General features: G+C 39.1%; 2 protein-coding genes across 2 annotated transcripts in view; both read right to left on the bottom strand.

Moving 5' to 3' along the window:
* The window catches only part of LOC102230234 (dual specificity tyrosine-phosphorylation-regulated kinase 4-like), a 35,939-nt gene extending 30,442 nt beyond the window's left edge, over window positions 1–5,497 (bottom strand). Inside the window, exons 1-2 of the mRNA XM_023347176.1 lie at window positions 4,890–5,497; window positions 2,378–2,447 (exon numbers count right to left, since the gene is read on the bottom strand). Of these exons, the coding sequence (XP_023202944.1) occupies window positions 2,378–2,447; window positions 4,890–4,921 (102 nt within the window). The 5' untranslated portion in view covers window positions 4,922–5,497. The remainder of the gene's footprint in view (window positions 1–2,377; window positions 2,448–4,889) is intronic.
* An 84-nt stretch (window positions 5,498–5,581) lies between these two features.
* Window positions 5,582–19,437, bottom strand: wfdc1 (WAP four-disulfide core domain 1). Its single transcript, XM_023347191.1, has 6 exons — window positions 18,873–19,437; window positions 8,905–9,100; window positions 8,748–8,831; window positions 8,361–8,501; window positions 7,487–7,537; window positions 5,582–7,406 (listed from the first exon to the last, which is right to left on the bottom strand). The coding sequence occupies exons 1-6, from the start codon at window positions 18,960–18,962 to the stop codon at window positions 7,348–7,350; spliced, it is 621 nt and encodes a 206-aa protein (XP_023202959.1). The 5' UTR covers window positions 18,963–19,437; the 3' UTR covers window positions 5,582–7,347.
* Between the last annotated feature and the right edge of the window lie 796 nt (window positions 19,438–20,233).

Raw genomic sequence — 20,233 nt, 5'->3', positions numbered from 1 at the left:
CTGGGAACTCTTCCTTCCTCCCACAGCCCAAAACATGACTACAGGTCATTATGTTAGTAATCAATTATTCTTAATCGATAAATAGGATAAAAATGCAAATAAACAAATAATTCAATAAATTTTTTAAAATTGTAAATAAACATTGCATTGCCTAAAATGCAATAACAGCATTTCTGTAGAGAACACAAGGATGCTAATAAATCCTTTACATCAACATGTGAAAATCTCAGGCCTTTCAGCTTCACTTAACATCAATACACTGTAGAAATGATCTGAAATGATCTATCAGTAAATTATTTTATTGATTTACTGATTAATATCTGAATAGAAAACGGTGCTAACTAGGAGATTTTTGAAATGATCTTTTACAGAATTTAAACCAGATGAAGCTAAAACTGTCACTTGGAGAGTTCAACATACAACAAATTTACAGAGTTTTTTAATCTTAAATGCAAAATATATAAATTTTTTGTACAGTTTTGGTTTAATTATTGCTCAGTGTGTTGATCAGCAATGGCCATTTTGTGTTTGGATACTCCAGTTAACAGTTAATTGATTACTAAATTAGTATACGGTTACTTCAATAATTGATTAATTGTTAACATCTGTTTATAGATAGTGGCGGCCATTACTACTGCAACAAGTAGAGCGCTGCTGGGGGACGCTTACGTTCTTCTGTGAGTCGCTTTGGGGTCAGAAATCGTTCACACAGAAGTCCGACTGCTGCCTCATTTAATTAGCAGCATAAACAATCAAGCAGAAAAACTTGGATTTCAGCAACAAAAATAAAAAGTCAGATGTAAGCATCAAGATCTGCTGTGTGAACTTAGCTTATTACATATACACTCATTACTGAACATAATGTTATGATGAAGACCGGCTCTCATTGGCATGCTATATGCTTGAAGCTTGAACGATATCTGGATTTATTCACTGGTTAATACAACTACAATTTTTCACCCCTTGCGTTGGCAACATAAGAGACTGTATAATGTTTAATGCTTAACGAAATGTGCTTCACTTCGTTCCCTTTGGGCATAAAACAGATTAGATACTGAAACATTATAAGCTCTACATCATTAGAAGCATTAAGACAAATTATAATGCACATTAATGAGGGAAACAAGAAATTCATTTAAAGATTAGTTGAAATCATGAAAATACCTACAGGTCCTGAAACAGGGAATTATGCCTATTGTGGTGTTAAAATGCTGAACGTGGGTTTCAACAGTGAGTCATATTACATAACAACAAACACAAAGAAAAATCCCCTCTGTTGTTTCAGGAGTGTGATGCTTCAGTTCAAGGCAGCTGCTTGCATTTCATGCTGTGATGACGCAGATGCATTGATGTCCCAACTTAGAAAGTGAGGAAGGACTTCTGAGCACTTTACCATCTTCAGTTCATGCCTCAGGAAGGCTGCAGTTCTCAGGTTAATGAAAGAGAACGTGTGTTTGAAGAGGTTTTCCTCCAGCCAGCGACCAAAGGATAGAAATGGCAGATAGATTATAAGTTTAGCAGAGCAGCACCAAGGCCAGCGCTTGGTTTTATTGCTTTGCAACATTTTTTCCCTATGTAGTTGTTAACACAGCACACAAACAAAATATGACCTAGGTAGCACTAATTATGCCTGAATTAATCCTTTATCCTGTAGAAATGTGAAGCAACCAGCTTCTTTGTGTCTCCTCCTTGTGAAGGACGTCCATGTCTGTCTTCTGGACACCTGTCCAGTCAGCAGTCTTCCCCTGACTGACTCAGAATCAGTTTAAAGGCTCAGGAAACCTCTGCAGGTGTTTTCACTTAATAAATGAGTTTCCATTAATGAACTTTTTCACAGTTTTCTAATTTTTTAAAACGCTGAATTTTGGATTTTCATTTTCTATGAAACAGAAACGTGGAGTAAATCACCCTGAGGCTCACTTTCTGAGACGACTGTCTAGAAATATTTAACTTTTGTGCAATATTCTAATGTCTATGTCTACTAGAAACACATGAGTGCTGCTGCAAAGCGTTTCTCCATTTAGTGACAAGCTGAAAGCTGCGGTACTTTCCAGGAAGACTCATCAACGGGTTAGCCTGGGTGTCAGAGGAGAGGACCCCTCACAGCATGGCCTCAGGACCCCTGGGCTCAGAAAACAGGAACCTGACTCCACTCTCTACTGGTGCAGGAATAGCACATGTCCCTAATAAATCACAATCATAAAAATAATGTTTTTATTTTACAAGCTGCTGATGGAAATAGAGTTGGTTGGTTTGGGGACGAATATCACAAAAACATGCCAACCTCTATAATTTATAATAATGAATAAACTGTTTGACAGGCAACAATAAAAAGAAGAAGTAAACAAAGAAATATATAAAAACGTCATCTCAGTACCTTGATAAGCAGTGGAAATGTCAGTTTTCTCTCCTTTAAATGCTTTTCCAGTTTGTGTTTGGAGGCATTCCTGAGGAAAAAGTAAACCATAGTTTCACTTAATTAAGCAACTGTTTCAGATAATTAGTCAATTTAATATCAAAGATAATGTGAGTAAAAAAGAAAATCTACTCTTCAAATGTTGATTTTATTTATTAAGAGGCAGAAGTCCCCTCTGTGAAAACGTGATCAACCCTCCTGTTAAATCATTAACTAGAAGTAGTTAACTGCATTGTTTCGCTAGTTACAGATAATCCTAATTACTACCTACCTACCCTGCAGAATTAATGAATCACTTCAATTGAACCAGTCTGACAGCAAGATAATGGATGGATGCATGAATGAATAAATACATTTTTAATTAATTCATGCTTAAATGAGATTACTAACAACAAACAACTTGTCCGCTAATGTCAACATTGCTATCTGAGCTAATTTCTGCCACCAACTTCTGACCAATCACAACCCGCCCCCCAGAGCTCGTACCGACGAACGGCGTTAGCTTAGCTCCGCTGTAGCGCAGCTAAGCTATTAGCTTATTAGCGGTGTGCTCAGTCTTCATTTTGCGAACCTTGAAGACGGTGAAGCTCATGCTGAACTCGGTCTTCCTGGGAAATTGGTTAAAAAAATAAAAGTGATGATAAAAAATGTTTGGCCTCAATGTGGAATCTGTCACTTTTTTAAGTTTCCGCTTTATTGTGGTGCATTCCGCGCATGCGCACGTTCCTGTACCGGCTGCGTGGCGACGTCAAGACGTCCTGGAGGCCGACAGTCAGCGGATTTCTCTAATATTCAGATAGCAAAAGTGTTCACGTTTTAGGGGTTTTTTGGATATCAAAGTTGATTGACATAATATGATAGTACTTGTATGAATGAAGACATTTTGAGTCGCACTCTATACCAGCAGGTGGCTCTAATGCAACCTAAACATTTCTTGCCAAATGCCAATATAATTCAAGAAGTGGATTTCTTTACTTTTTTACATCAATTTTGGGTCATTTTATGTTGATTCTAAATTGCAGCAAATGATAATCAGGATCCTTATGCGAATCGATGTTTTGGTGCACCAATCATCAGCTCAGCGACTCATCCAGGAGGTCCAGAACCCAGAACAACATCTAAAGCTCGGTCAAGTTCCGGGTCAGAGGTCATGATTTAACCATAAAATAGAGAGACTGGGCACAAATGGCTTCAATGGGAGAGTTCCAAAACAAGAACCACTGCTGACCCAATATATATATATATATATATATATATATATATATATATATATATATATATATATATATATATATATAATATATATATATATGAATATATATATATATATATATATATATATATATATATATATATATATATATATATATATATATATATATATATATATATATATATAATATATATATATATTCATATTTTATACTGTATTTTATTTTATTCTGGAGTAACCTCACAACATTGAAAGCTCAAAACATTGTCCTGAGCCGTATGCAACGAAATTTCGTTCTGTATACACCCTGTGCATGCAAAATGACAATAAAGTCAGTCTAAGTCTAAGTCTAAGTCTAAAAGGCCAGTCTAAAAAGCAACATGCTGATAATACTAAAGACTTCTGGGAGAATTTTCTGTGGACTGAAAAGAAAAAGTAAACACCACTGGGTGATTACTTTTTCCACACAAGGTCAATTTTTAATAAATTAATTAAATTGTTTTTTATAACTTATCTTTGATGAAAATCTGTAAAGAAAAACTAGCATATGGTGAGTTTGCAAAAAATACGGTGAATATGTTTCAGTGAAGCAAACATAAAATAACTGATTCAAAACCTGTTGCTTTAAAACTGTCCCTGCTTTTACTGACATGAATTAAGAAACAATATTTATATTTTAGAAACTACAGAGGAAAACTGCTCTCCGTGGTTAGTACTGTATAATATATAACATATAACATCTGGAATAAATAAACAGCAACAAAGAAATAACATCTAGAGTTTTTGAGTCATAACTGATCTTAGTTGTGTTTTTTACAGTGACACCTTCTGGACTCAGTTATTAATATAAACCAGGATTGAGCATTTAGCGTATCATTTATTGTGAAAAAGAAAATCATATCATAAGAATTTTGATTTATCATCATGTTATATTTGAGTTATTTGGTAAGTAAGAAAACAAAACTGACAGTCTGATCAGAATTTTTTACATTTTCTGCATTGTTTATTCCAGAAGAGTATAAATACATTTTAGTAAATTCCAAAACTTTAAATGCAGCAGTTTAGTGATATAAATCACATTTTTTGAGTAATCTCAAGAACCACAAAATATTGCTATAAGTTTCGAGTTTGCAGCCTCTAACATGAACACAATTATTTCCGTCTTCAATTATTTTCATATCAGCATAAAGTTTTACAGTTTGTTTTCCCCCACCCTCCAATTAAAGACAAACCTTAAATAAGAGGTAAAAACTGCCTGACCTTTTCTCTGTTGTCTTGCGCGGTGTGTTCATGGTGATAACCCGCAGCTACGGTGAACCCGGACACCAGAACCGGCACACGGCGGGCAGCTGGACCCAAACCCAGCGGCGCAGTGAGCAACCCGTTCTCATACTGATTCACCTTTACTCTGACGCAGCTTGCAGCTTTCAGCCAGGTGCTCAGGTGCACGCAGGTGTGACAGAGTCCCACCCCCCACCGGGGTCTATGCTTCCCGCATGCTGCCGCAGCAGGAGAGCAGGAGGTCCTGGCTTTCACAATCCTCCTATTATTCATTCAGTTTTCAAATTATTATAAATACAAACGCTAATGTGGTGAGAAAACATCTGATGTCATGCGAGAAAGTAACGGAGTGATACCTCTATAGCTCTATAACCATCTCTGTTCACAGCAACTCCAGGAAGTTGTTTTCATTTCTTTCATTTTGCTCAGATTTTCTTTTTCCTGTAACTATAATATACAAAAAAAAAAACTTGTAGTTTTTCCACAAATCCTTCTTCCTAGCACTCTTATCATCGCTCCCAACAATCTGAAAAGGTTTACAGAGATGCTGGTATTTGCAGGTTTTACTCATTTTAAATGACATTCCTGCTGTGAACTTCCTGCCCATCACAACTGATTGATGATATGATTTACATTTAGATCCCCTGTTAGGAGAAATGACGTAATCAACAGGTGAAAAAACAGATTTAATTTTAACTTGAGGAGGACAAAAGGAACAAGTTTGAGTCATAAGGTTTATTAAAGTAAAACGCAGCACCAGTCAGAGAGAAACATTCAATTTGTTTTCAGCTTATTCTTCTGTAAAAACCAGAGCACCATGTGAAAAGAGCATAAAGCTGCTTCAGTTTGCAAATAAAAGCAAATAAATGTTCAGATTTATTACTGGAAATCCCCTCCGCTCTGTCATCATTTCGGAGCAACACTGTCAGAAGTTTTATTACCTTACTAAATAATATCAGCTTTAATATCCTTGTTAGAACGTAAACAACTGATCAGATGTTTGTTAAAATATTACTTCAGCTTGTTTTGATCTAGCAACTAATTCAACCTACTTTCTTTTAAAACAAAACTATGGATATATGCCAACTTTTATTCATGCTTGTTTCTAATTCATATTTTATTATTTACTACACCCAAAAATCTTTAATAACTGATATAAACCCCCAGCTGCTCTGTTCCAACTCGTCTGGGATTTATTCTGCTAATCATTTTGACTCAGATCATTTTGGGGTGTAAAGCAGAAATATCAGCCGTGCAGCTGGATTTATTCGCTCGCTGTCAGTTTAACGCTTCGCAGATTTACAAACTGAGCAGAACGAGGACGAGCGCCACATGGTCCTGCTTTTCTCTGATGACCAGTTTGTTTGGATTTTTGGGGGGGGGAAATGAGAAAACACAAAAAAAGTTTTTTATGAACAGCTTTGGTCTACATCGGGCCTCTCCTTTGTTTTCCTGAACACCTTCAGCATTTCTTTGGTTGGATAGCAGGACGCCAGGAGACGGCTTGATGAGGAGGCAGGCGGAGTAAAAAACCTCAGATCTGTCTCGGTTCAGGTTGGAGGAGATCAAACTGGACCGGGTCAGCATCTGAGGTCGTATTAAAGTCCATCTGACGACAAACATCCTGTTTTAACAGCAGGAGGAGGTGATGGTTGGAATAAACAGGTTTTAATCTCAGAGCTGAAACAAGAGCTGCAAAAAGCAGAATCTAAACTGGATGTTCATCAGCTGCTCACAGGTTTTTTATTCTTGGAATTGTTTCACTTGATTAATCGAGTCGCAATCAGCAGATTTCTCATTTCACCTCTTAAGCTTATTTTAAACAATATTAGAAATACTTTAAGAGCTGAAAATAAGCAAGGAATTAAATTATTTTTTTAAATAAGAAAATCTATATTTTATTACCTAAAAGTCAATAACAGCATTCCTTCAGTAAACGTTTGATCATGTCTAGCAAAGGATGCATCACTAAAACATCCTTCTAATATTTGTATCGAATCTGAACCAGGTGAAGCTAAAACTTCTGGGTAAAACAGATTTATAGACAAAGCAAGTATTTTTAATCTTTAATGCAAAATGTTCATTTTTGTACAGTTCTGCTCTGACTGTGTTATTCTCTCAGGAAGCAGCTTTTATTTAGAGTCTATTTATTCCAGTTAATTATCAATTAACGTTTATTTCAATAATAAATTCATTGCAATAAATCTGATTAATCGCTTCAGCAGAAGATATTACAACTGATTTATGTGGAGATTTTTAAAACTAAACCTCTGATCAGCTGATGAACAGGTCTTAGTATTTTGTTCTCTCTGTTTTGTGTTTTTGCATTTTGAAGCTCTGGAACATGGCTACAATAAACAAACTAATAACTGTAATTTTATTTCCTGGTCCTAAGCTTTTTCATGCTGACTGTAAGAAGATAAAATCCAACGTGTCTTCATCCGAGATGCTTGTGATTATGCTTGTCGTAGCCCACTGCGTTGTTGGAACTGGATCCTGTCAGAAAAACAACATTCAGCTGCAGGTCGGCTTCATTTCTCGGCTTGAATTTGTTCCAATTCTCTAAGTCGTCTCACCCAAGTAGTCCTTGAAGTCCTTAAAGTATTTGTGCCTCAAACCTCGTCCATCTGCAGGCAAAAAGCAAAAGCAAAACCTCGTATTAAATGTCTTCTATTCATGACCTGTACTGGACTAGAATTAGAAATATTGGGGTTATTTCCTTCAAAACAAGAATTTAAAATTTCTCCCAGCAGTTTTGGAAACCAATCATCAGCTCATCTTGTTGTTTGTTTTCCATGTTGTTCCAGTTTGGATGCATTTAAAAGAAGAAACAACAACTTTCTGCTCCACAACACCAAGCATAATGTGCTTTTTATCTGATTTTATTTGTATGCTTTTACTTTGAAATGTTCATTTTAAATTATGATGTTTATTATCAGTGAAGAAGAAACGGCTGGTAAGTAGGGCCAGGATTTAGCGGATTTATTTTGATTAATTAATTACATAGATTTTAACACATTAAGAACTTTAACACATTTTATTTTATTTTTTTCATACATTCTGGCCGGAACCTTTGTATTCACTCGTTCACAACAGCGATGGACAACGAAGCAGCTTCTCTGGAAGGACCGCGGTTTGATTTCTGCTCCTAAATGATCTGACTGGAAAAGACCGTCGTTGTGTTCAAGTTGTGCTAAAAGCAGTTAGCCTATCAGTGAAGCTTCAAGCCTAAAATAGCATCTCAATGCTAAATATGTAGCATTTAATGCTAATGTCAGAATCCACAGTCCATTTCTAAAGAAGCTCCATGAATGATCAGGGCTTCCTGAAACTGGTTTTTGAGTTGAAAATGTTGCTTATTTTGTCGATATATCGTTATCTGTTACTGCCCCCTGCTGGCTGGACGGTCCAGTTCGACCGTCCAGCCAGCAGGGGGCAGTAAAGTCGTACCGGAGTTGGCGCGTTGCTTGATGCACTGGCCCCGGTTTGGGACGCCAGCGGCGGGGTTCCCGGGGTTGATGATGTGGCACTCGTAGCCTGTGGGGCAGTGAAGAGGCTCGTCTCCGTCCTCCGTGGTGCTGCAGGCTTCCGCTGGCGGACAGACGCACAAAACAAGCTTTTACTTGAGAATACATGCAGAGTGATTTAAAAAATGAATCAGATCTGGTGAATGAGACCCACAGATATATTCACTCAAAGCAAAGACATTGTTAGTTAAATTATTAGCTGAAATACATGACGGCGTGTTAGTTTAGGTTGAGAAAAGGAGAACATTTCATTTTATTGCGCAGTTTTCCAGCTTTCACTGCGGTTAGCGGGGTTCCTGTTTGGACCCACCTTGCAGAACCTCCTCCGGTCCGTCCAGCAGCCAGCCGTTTCCTCCCAGCCATCGAGGTTTGGGCTGAACCAGCCAGTCCAGAACTGCTCAAAACAAACAGCTGATTATCACCCGCCACTGTGAATCAGAACCGGCTGAAAGCTGCAGGATGCTGACCCGGTGGGGGCTGGACGGAGTCCAGGCAGGCGTAGATGCAGCCGTTGTAGCAGCAGCGTTTGTGGCGCTCGCATTCGGAGTCGGAGCGGCAGCCGGGAACGTCGCAGGCCCGCTCCGGCAGCATCTGGGGCGGCGGCGGGCACCGGTCGTTCTTCTGGTGCTGCGCGGACTGCGGGTGGTTCGGGTACTCGTAGTCCTGAAAGACAGACAGACTGAGAAGCTGTGTGTGTCTTTGATGATGACCCCTGACCCCGGGGTTTGACCTCCCTAGGTCAGAGGAAGTAGCGGTTTCTGATGGGCGGCACCGATTTTCACTTCTGATACCGATATCTGAGTTTAGTAATCGCTACCAATCTGATACAGAAAAACTGCTGAACTGACTCAAACCATTATTTTTTAAAACATAAATGTACTGAAATACAAATTTATTTGATAACTCAGTACCAGTACAGCCCACTTAAAAACATCAGCACCACAACGGTAGTATACTTTTCATAAATATTTGACTATTGGTTAAATTTAGAAATAAATTATTGTAATTGCGTTATTTTTAGATTTTATAGTTTTTGTATTTGCAGTGGATATTTTTAAAGAGGCAGTTTTATGCACCATTTTACAGCATAATTAAGTAACTATTTTACCTTCAGTTAAAACATGTAATATATATCAAATATGACAAGAGAAATTTGACTTCATGATTTACGGCCTTGAAATTGGGCCTCTGTCTCTTTAAGAAACTCCTGCTCTTTCTGAAAGCTCCGCCTCCAGGAAGTCATCCCAACATGGCTCCTCTTTAACCCTTTAACGTTTTTACCAGCGTTGCTCTGAGCAGCAGCTCCTATAATGAGCTCAGCAGCTGTTTGCTAATTGCTGCTGGCTAGTCTGAAGGAGCTGAGTGGGGGAGGAGCTGCGTCTCGAAGGCAGGCCTTGGTCCACCCAGGAGTTTTTACACAGCTGAATGGTTGCCATGGAGATTAAAGGATTTCTCAAACATGCAGGCAGCGCTGCAGGTTTGTTTGTGATCAGGGAAAACAACATGAAGGAAACCCCAAAAAAGTTAAACATAAAAATACCGTTTTAGCTTCATAATATAATATGTTTGTGTCTGTGGGTGTTTATACTTTTATTCTAGTTTCTTTCACTTGTTTCAAAGTAAATATTAAAATTAATTTAGAGGATGTGGTATGGCGAATGAAGCATGTCAGCGCCCCCTGGTGGTGGGGCAGGGAGCAGGTGGAGGAGGGGCAGTGCGGTTGTTCACCCAAACAGGATCGGACTGTCCCTGATCTGCAACATTTACAACCCAAACAACCATTTGGACTCTCGGTCCATCTACTGAAACAAATTCAGAACCACAAAAGTTTAACAAAAAAAACTATTTTTCTAAAACCAACAATTTATTTCTATTTTTAAGTTTCAAAATAAAGATTAAACATAAAACTTTTGAGTACAGAGGACGAATACAAAACAAAACTCCTTTATTTTTTATTTAAATATAAAAAGCTCCACAGTTCAGACCTCTGGTCATTTTATCTTTACACCACAAGAGGGCAGCAAAAGGCAGCGGAGAAATAAAGTAAACTTGTTTACACACCTGGACCAAAGCAAAGACTCACTTTAGCACATTTGGAGGTTTGTGGCTGTAAATGTGAAATAAAGTTTAAACCAGACCAGTGAGGAACCAGGAACACTTTCAACTTTTACTCTTTTTGTTTTAGCAACAGGAGAAAAGATGGAACGGGGAAAAAATGGAAATTTGAAAATGCTGCAGATTTTTCCATGAATTTAAAGACACTTTCTGAAAAAAATACATGAGAAAAAGTGAAGTCAGGGTTTGCTGTAATAAAATTGATGTGTGTTAAATCCAGAACAATAGACGATGACTTGTACTGCAGCACCAAGCACGAGGCGTTGGATTAGAGGGAGTCAAGCCTCTTACTGCTGAAAATATTCACCTCAGAAACTGTGGCTGCTTTAAAACAGAAGAAATGTGTTGCTATCAGGTCAGCCTCCACTGATTATGGTGAGGAAATTAATGCATAACAGATAATCAGTAATAATTCAGGTCCCTCTTGAAAATGAGATCTAGATCTCAACGGGGTTTACCTGATTAAATAAAGGAATGTAATCAATCTGTTAATATACGTTTCATGCTTCTATGATGCTGTGTGATTGATTTTTCTACAGCAGGAACAAGAAAACCGGTCAGTTTATGAGAAGCTAAAACCTGCTAGTTTAGACCAATGCATATTTATATTTAAGAACGGTCTAGTCAAAGTCCAGACCTAGATCTTTTTGAGAATCTGTAGCAGAGCTTAAAACTGATGTTTGCAGATGTTGTCCATTCACCCAAACTGAGCTGAAGCTGTTTTAAAAAAATCGGAAACAGGTGGAAACTTTAGCTGATAGAGAAACAATAAAAAAGGGGATGAATACAAATGCACACCACACTTTTCAGGTATAAAATCCCAGAAAAATAAATTGAAGGTTTTGGCTGTAAGGTGGGAAAATTGTTTAAAAATATGTGAACAATCATTAAAAATCATTTTCCTCCTTTGTTTTGACACTGAGAGTCCTTAAAAACTCGCTCAGAGAAATCCTAGTTTTTTATGTAATTATGTAATTAGTCTGTGGGCTGCAGACCATCGTTAAAGTGTGTCGTTTATTAGGCAGGATAACTAACTGCCATCCCAGAGAAACCGCGAAGAGAAATGAAAAGGTTTGGCGCCGACGGCGGCATCACGGACTCTAACGTGGGTTCAGCTCCGGTTCAGCCTGGCAGCTGACAGCTCAGCGGGCCGGCGCCTTTCAGGAGGTTCAGGTTCCTCTGCACAGCCATGTGTGGCCGAGTCACAGCTGGTAAAAGTTTATCCCAGAACCCCGAACCACTGCAAGCTGTAAGAAACTAAACATACTGTTATGCAACAAACTCATGAGGCGAGAAATGCTGAACGAAGTCGAACAACAGCTGAAATCGTTTGGGAACGAAGTTCTGAAGTTTCTGAACCAGGAAGCGTTCGGTTCTGAAGGAAAACCCCTCAGAGGTCTTCAACATGGGGGTCATGACCTTCTGCTGGGGGTCATGACCTTCTGCCGCGGGGTCGACAGACAGAGTCCTGTTTATTTAGACTTTTTAAAAAAAAATGTAGTTTTGTCTTTAAATGCACATTAACATGAATCCAGAATGTAACAAATTGATAAAATGATATCACATTGGTTTGTCTTTTTAATAATTTAATAATCTTCTATCTATGGAGAGAGAAATGGGCCAAATTACAACAAATAAATAACTTATGAAATATTTTTAAAATGTGACTTTTTTTTTAGCTGGGAATAAATACAGAATTATAAGTATCTTTATTAAATATCTGGATTTTATTAGATATATTATTGTGATCACATTGTTTGGTTTTATTAATTTAACAACCTTCTAAATATGGAGGGAAAAACATGCCAGATTACAATAAATAAATAACTTATGACCTGCGGTTGCTTCTTTTTCTTTAAATTGTTCTAATTTATTTTTCACAAACTGGGTGAGGAACTCCAGTCTCTAAATCTTTATTTTGGTCTGAAATATCTCTAATAAATTTACCAGAGAACGTTAGCTGGTGTTAGCTAGGATCTACGTTAGCCCCGCCCACCGGCTAACCTTATAATTAATTCCATATTTATTGAATTATTCCTGTATCACACTGTGACACTTTTAAAAATGAAAAATTTCCTGAGCCAGGTCTCCATCAGCGGCTGACACTGAGTGACCTCAGATTTTAAGAGAAGCTAACAGGAACGTCTCTGGTCGAAATAAATGTTTCATCAGACAGGAAGTGAAGAAACGGCGGTCCAGAACCCAGAAGGAGTCTCAGTAAGATCCGGATCGCAGGAAGGCGTTCTGCTTCTTCTACACTAAAGACCAAATAAACAGTTTTTAACTATTAGACGTTTAATCAGATTTATTTAATATTTCATTTGCCTGCTGTAGCATCAATAAGCTACATTTGGTTTGTTTTCCTTGACTAACAATTAAAACATTAAAATAACTTCTAACCATCTGTTAGTATCTGATAATTAGCCTCCACTGACAGTTTCAAGCCCTGGGAAACCACCACGGTTTGATGAATGAGTGAGTTCTGTAAAATCTGCTCTAACTGCTTAATAACTTAACGACCTCTGACCTCTCTGCTTGTCTCACATCCGATCAGTTCTCCGTTTCTTCCTGAAGCTCAAGTGTTTCCTTCCTGTTTATGGGAGTTTGTGTTTATTTGCCAACATGCAGCACATCCAACATCTGATTTGTGGAAACATCATCATTCTTTAAACATGTTTGCTATCCGTCCTCCAACCTAAACGTCTCTGTGAAGATTCCTGTCCTGTGTCTCCCTGGGCTTTCCTGCCGCCGGATGCCAGATGGGCCACCATGCTTTAATCCGGAGCTTTATCACACAATCCGGCTCCCGTCTCTCTGATGTTTCAGTGTTTACTTTCCCTCCGTTCTGCTGGCTTGCCCTCTCATCGTCCCCTGCCAGCAGGACTGTTCAGTTTTCATGTCCCTCATCGTCTGCAGCTTCTTTTATCCTCTCTTAAAAGCAGCAGCATAATGTTTGCTGTAACATTTGATCTCCGCAGGTCATTTTCTCTTTCCTCCGAGCCCGACTGGCTCCACATCGTTTGTGATTCCAACTCGAGATCTCAGACAGATAAGAGTCTCTGCTTCCTTTGTGGAAGAGCAGGAATCCTTCTGCATTCATTCATTCATTCATTCATTCATTCATTCATTCATTCATTCATTCATTCATTCATTCATTCATTCATCTCACAATACACCCTACAATAAATCAAACTGAAAAAGCAACGGATAAAAACAATGAAGAACAAAAAGGTTTAGTACGGAGTCAATCAAATTAAACCAGAAGATAAAGATTTTCTCGCACTAAAGAAGGAAAAGTGCAGCTTTAAATTTCTGCTCCTTTGCATCCAGTTACAGAGAAACCAGATTTCCAGAGAGCTAAAGTCAGCAGTAAAACCGAACAGAAAGGAGTTACGATAAACGGGTCAAAAATACTGATAGATCAAAAAAACACACAGTTTAAATAAAACAGTCGTTAAAAATGTGGACAGGCAGACAGTCCAGGGTTTGCTATATAAGAATATTCTGGACGGATATGAAAAACTACTTTCATCAAAAAAGTTTGAAAATGAACAAATAAGGCTGTTTTGTTTCAAATGGAGAAATTTGACCTTAGTGATCCAGAACTTTTATGTTTTTATTATTTAGCTTTTGTTATTTTAGAGAATTAGTGGCACAGAGCCGTTAGCTTCTGCTAAATGTCAGTGAACCACTGTTGTTTATTATGCTAATATTTATCATTAGTGCTGCCTTCGGTTTAGTGCAGTTCATGTTTTAGTTGGCTCCGCCCACTGCAGCCACGACCAAAACTACAGAACTGAATCCTGTTTTCTTTTGTTTCAAATATCCAGAAGGAGAAAATCCAGATTATCAGTCTGATTAATTTGCTAAAAGCAGAGAACAGTTCAACAGTCTACAGTCATCTCTTGTACGTTTTTACTTCCAAACAGACAAACTGCAGTCTTTTAAATGTTTCCAGTTTATTACTGGACTGTAACCAATCATGTACCACTTTATGGACAACAATCAGAAAGTTTAGAGAGTTTATATGGAACGTCTCCAACTTCTGCATCCATCATAACTCAGTTCTCTGTCAAGCTGCAGGCCAGATGGTTTCCTTGAATATAAAAATCTGTGAAGCCTGATTGAGAAAATATTTAGAAATATCAGGAACTTTTAAACATGCTTTGAAGCATCTGTCTGTTTCCATTCATCTGCAGGTTTTATCAGTCAGATCAGAGTGAGGCTGGATTCCTGGAAAGTCTCATTCAGGATTTATTTGTTAGAGTCAGGATGCTTTGTTGGTGCCAGCAGTTCTCTCTGCTCCGTGTTTTTAGCCCAAGGCTAAAGATTCACAGATGGTCAGACAAAGACAGGGAGGCACAACTGTTTCTGTTTCTGTCTGCAGGCCCTCTGTCTTCATACCAGGTGGAGTCAGAATGCTCAGGAAAACCCACGACGCTGGCAGCAGGTCCCTCAGCCAGGTGGCGCTACGCCTGCAGGAGGTTTAACATCAGGCCGCAGGTTGGTCTGATGTTAAATTAAAAAAACAACTAAACTTTATCTTCAGTTTTCTGGACTGGGCTTTAATTTGCACGCTCTCTGTTCTTGAGACTAATGTCTCTGTAGTGTCTTTAAATAATCCTGAAATGTGTGGTGGTGCTTTTCTTTTGTCTTCTTTTTTAAAATATTTTTATATTTATTAATGTTAGAAACAGTCTCAACATATTCAGTTATTTGTAGCCATTACGGTTTTAGTTTTATTAGCTCATTCTTTTGTGTTTAGTGTCTTATTTTGTATTTTATTCTTCGTACATTTGGATTTCTTTCTCTTGGATCAGTGACTTTTCCCTTAGTTTCAGGGCTTTTTGTGATTTTTGCCTCTGATTAGTTCACCTGCTACCTGGTCATTTTCTTCACCTGCCCACAAAGTTTAAAAAATATCACACACTCCTGACTGGTTTCAGGAAAGCTTTCATCCAGATGAACCCGCAGGTCGTTTTAATCATGCCAAGCCCATAGGGGGCGGTGTTGTGATACACATCAGGATTGTGTTGTGTATCCTGTTGCAGACATCATGATGGATGATGTCTGCCATCATGGCGCCGCAGGTTCATTTGTAGGGAGAGGTAATTAAGTTAAATACTGTATTAGAAAATAAAGTTAATAAAACTCAAGACGATGATGATTAGAATCAAGTCAAAGCAAGTTGGTGGATTTATTGGCCTGTTATTCGTCTTTGACCATAAATCTTAGTTTTCCGCTAAATACATGCAAACATAAACACGGAATTTTCTCAAATCTCCACTTTGGTCAGATTTTTATATAAAACCAGGACAGATTGCTGGTCGTGTTACTGTCATCTGTTTGATATTAATGCAGACGCTCAGCTGTGATTGGCTGCCTGCATAAACTTTTCTTATCCGGATAAACAACCAGCATGAAATAAAGGAAAAGCAGGCAGTCGGAGCAGAACCTGCTGCTGGCAGGGCTTCATGTTATGGAGAATGTTTCTCCTTCCTGTCGGCCTGTCCGCCATTTTCCTGCCTCAGATTCTCTAAGGGTCACTAAAGGTCATCTGCTCAACATTTTGTCTCATTAGCAGCTCTGAGATTCTTTGTGAACAATCTGAACATTTGGAGAAAAATATAAGATTTTTCCAGAAATGAAACCGGGAGCAACTTTTAGTCTCTGGATTCTCAGAGCTCCAGATTTTAGTTTGTTACTCTCATGCTACTCATTTTATTTTTCATGACTGAAATCATCTTCACTTCACTGTTCTGCTTCTGACTGGGTCAAACTAGAGACAAAAACATAACAGAAATACTGATTTATAAAACTCACATTTCTGCTTTTCTGCCTGATAATCTCAATAAAATAAATGCAACAAATGCTTTTATTTTGTTACCTAATAAATTTTCTGCTACAGTTTTCTGTCTCTTTCTTTTCAGAGTTAGAGTTACTGACACTTTCCTCATTTATAGATTATAACATAAAGAAAACGCTAGCTGCACTAATGATTTAATGAGGACCGGTCCGTTCTGAAAGCAGCAGGACAGATGGAGAGCTGAGAGCAGAAAACCAAGGGTGGGGGCAGAAAAGAGAGCAAAGGGGCAAATTTTCAGTTTTCTAGGCCAGCGAGGGCAGAAACCAGTCAGAAAGTGAGAACATTGAGGAATAAAAAGTTGAAAAGAGGAGAAGAAAGACAGAGAGAGAAGGCGGCACGCTACAGTGAGCGCTTATTAGAGATGATCAATCAGCCAGACTGAGCCGAGCTAACAAGCAGGGCACACACACACACACACACGCATGCACACACACACACACGCACACACACACACACACACATGCACACACACACACACGCACACACACACACGCGCACACACTGCTCTTCAGCTACTCACACGGAAACTCAAAAACTTGCAGCTTTTTCCAGCCTGACACACTGAACTCATCAAAACTCAAATAGAAACTCACATTGTTCTTATTTTTAGTAAATTATTATTAGAAAAACAGAAATAAAATAACTCAGAAGTCACCTAGCACTAGGATAGCTCAGTTTTCGAGTCCTTCCCATATCGGCTCAACAGGGCCAAAAGGCCGGAGTCCACCCTGACGACTCTGATGGCTCAAATTAGCATCCCTTCTTCAATTGTAAATGTGGTCGTTGACCGTCAGGCCAGAAGGTAGGAGTGTGAATAGTCCATGTTGGGGGTGGGTATCTATGATACCAGCAGGAGATCAGGTCTCCTGTAGGTAGTGCTCTTCAGTTTAGTTTTGAAGCATACATGAAGTGTTTTTGGAGAGATGTGACCTTTTGCAGCTGATCCATGATGTTGTGCTGCATTATCCAGGTCATTTTGCCAAATGTACATAGAGTTTGCAAAACATAGAATCTGTTTCAAAAAATATGCAAAGGTTTTTCTAAAAGAAATTAGTAATGTTTCTCTTTGAAATAAAGCTAAGAGGGTTTAAAATGACAGTTTAGAAATAAACTAACCAAATTAATTGTGTTGATCCACCTCAAAAAAATCAGGCAAAAAGTGTAAGCAAAAGAAATCTGGGAGACTTTGCACATGCAAATTTGCATGCAGCCTTTTGTGCTGTGGAGGATAAATAGGTGACTGCTTCACCTATTTAGTTCACAAGAACTAATGGCATTTATTTCAGTCATAATCTTGCGGGGGGTGACCAAGGTCAGTCCTGCACTTTATATTTTATATTTAGATTTATATTCATATTTTATACTGTTGAAAATGACAACAAAGTCAGTCTAAGTCGAAGTCGAAGTCTAAGTCTATTGTGCAACTGTGAGATGCGTTGAGGCCGTTACCAGGGTACTGATAAGGTAATGGCCCTATTTACTGAACAAAAGCACCTGCTAGATAAAATCCTTCAGGCCAGTTGGACTATCGAAGCCGAAATAGGTATACGTCAAAGTGGACTAACTCAAGCTATTCTAGTGCTAGTTTGTAAAATACAGATCTGATTCTAAATGCAGTTTAAAGAGAGAAGCTGTTGATCATAAACTGCAGAAATCAGGAGGAAAAACAGAAAACATGGAAAAAGATTCTCTAAGACCACTGACTTTGAAATGTCTTCAGGCATTTCTGTTTAACTACATTAATAATCTAACTTATACTTTTTAATCAATTTTAAGGAATTATTTAGTTAAATCAACCTGCTTTATGTTGATGAAAAGTTACAAAGTTTTTTTGTGCATCTAAATCTCTATTTGTGTCAGAAAACTAACAGCATCATTCCCATGGTGAATCATGGTGGCAGCATGATGCTGTGGGCAGCATCGCACTGCGTGCAGCAGCAGCATCTTGCTGCATGCAGCAACAGCATCATGCTGCAGGCAGCATCATGCTGCGGGACATTCAAGATAGATGAATTTTGCAGAAAACCTGCAGAAGAGCTGAGACTGGAGAGGAAGTTCAGCCTCCAGCAAGAAAATCAGCCAAAATATGGTTCAGATCAAACTCTATTACTGTGTTACAACGGCCTAGTCAAAGTCCAGACAACTGAAAATATGTGGCAAAGGTAATGAACAGGTTTCTAAGGTTTGTAAGAAACAAATAGCAATATTTCCAATAAAATAAGAAATAATAAATGTAATTCTTTTATGAATTTTTCGTCCTGATTCTGATTTCCCGTCTTCACTCTGAGATGAACTAGATCTCTGCAACTCAAAACCCTTTCTGTCGTTTTTTGGTCAGCCTGACCTTTCACCTTTGCAGACAAACGGTGAAGTGTGAAGCGAACAGAGGCAGCAGTGTGCGGTGACCTTTCACCTGCTGATCATGTGACGCTCATCAAGATGTTACTGTCCTACCTTCTGGGAGAGTCCTCTCTTCTTCCTGACATCACTTCCTGTGGACAGGACCAGCAGGGACAGCAGCAGCAACTCCAACGCGCCCGGCATGCTTGCTCTTCAGACCGTCCTCCTCCTCTTCCTCTTCACGCATTTATCTCCTCTTCCTCCTCGTCCCAAATTTCCAGCCGAAGCGGCGGATCCCGGCCTCACTGCCTGCAGCCTGTCCTGAAAGCAGCGACGAATCACAGAGCGGAGACAGAGAGACAGAGACGGGGAAAGTCCAGACAGAGAGAGGAGGAAATGAAGCAGCAGCTGTCTGCATCAGAGAGCCGCAGTGGGGGGAGCGACCCGGGGAGGGGCAGCGACTGCGACCCGCCCCACCGCTGCTGCTTCTGGAGACACATCATGAGTTCAGCGTGTTGGACGCCTGTCTCCAGGGAGATAGGGTCTTCATTTTTAACTTTTAACCATCAAAAAGCAGCACTGACAAAACTACAAACTCCAACAAAACGGCACATTAGAGCCAATGTAGACAGAAAAAAATGGAGGAGTAAATTTCCACCAAAAAAAGAAGAAATATTTAAATTAATCTCAGAAATTGACTCAATAAAACTTCAAAATTTTCTTGGAGATATTTGGAGAAAAAGGAATGCGTAAATCAGAGGCAACATTTTCTGAGTTTCAAAAGTCCTAAAGTTTTATCAATGAAGTTTCTGAGATCTCAGAGATTTTCTAAAAAAACAGGAATGTGTGAATCCTGGTAGAGCCAAAGTGTTAAAAGTGGAAAATCTGCTGCTATTCTCTAAAAATGAAAAGCAAAGAAAAGTTTTTTAAAAATAAAGACTTTGTCTCCACCTGTGCCGATGTACCAGATTTGTGTCATAAAATATCCACAGCTCTAATTTAGAGGCAGTTATATGTAGGAAAACATGCATGTTGCCATGGTAACACATGCAGTTGTGTAACGTGTTTGGATGGGGGGGTTAGCTGCAGTGACCCGTGCTAAACGGAGGCATGTGCTGCGTTTCAGAGGAAGGGGCCTCACTGGGTTTCCCTCCTCTAGTATCTCTGAAGTTGCTTCTTCTAAAAAACTAGGACAAGTCCCCCAGCCCACCCCACCCTCTCTTACCCCCCACCCCACCCTCTCTTACCCCCACAGCTCGGTTTTGTCCCCCCACCGCCTCCCTCTGCTCTCAGTAAATGGCTCTGAAAGGAGGGAAGGAATGTAAGCCTGCACAAATCTCGGTCATTATTAGCTTTCCAGGAGCCGGGCTCCTGTTGCTGGGAGGCCCCGGCTCCACCCCCACTAACCGAGTGGGGCTGGGGGGAGGGGGCAGAAAGAGGTGGGGTGGGGTAACTGAGGTTCATGACTGCAGCAG

Source organism: Xiphophorus maculatus, chromosome 2, assembly GCF_002775205.1.
Source record: "Xiphophorus maculatus strain JP 163 A chromosome 2, X_maculatus-5.0-male, whole genome shotgun sequence".
NCBI lineage: Eukaryota > Metazoa > Chordata > Actinopteri > Cyprinodontiformes > Poeciliidae > Xiphophorus > Xiphophorus maculatus.
The sequence above is the reverse complement of the archived record's forward strand: the minus strand, read 5'-3'. Positions and strand labels throughout refer to the sequence as shown.

Coding starts and splice junctions, on each gene's coding strand:
- wfdc1 (XM_023347191.1), bottom strand. CDS start 18,962: ATGCCGGGCGCGTTGGAGTTGCTGCTGCTGTCCCTGCTGGTCCTGTCC. Junction 7,538..8,360: donor CAAGCAACGCGCCAACTCCG/GTACGACTTTAC, acceptor TTTTGCCTGCAG/ATGGACGAGGTTTGAGGCAC. Junction 7,407..7,486: donor GGACTTCAAGGACTACTTGG/GTGAGACGACTT, acceptor TTTTTCTGACAG/GATCCAGTTCCAACAACGCA.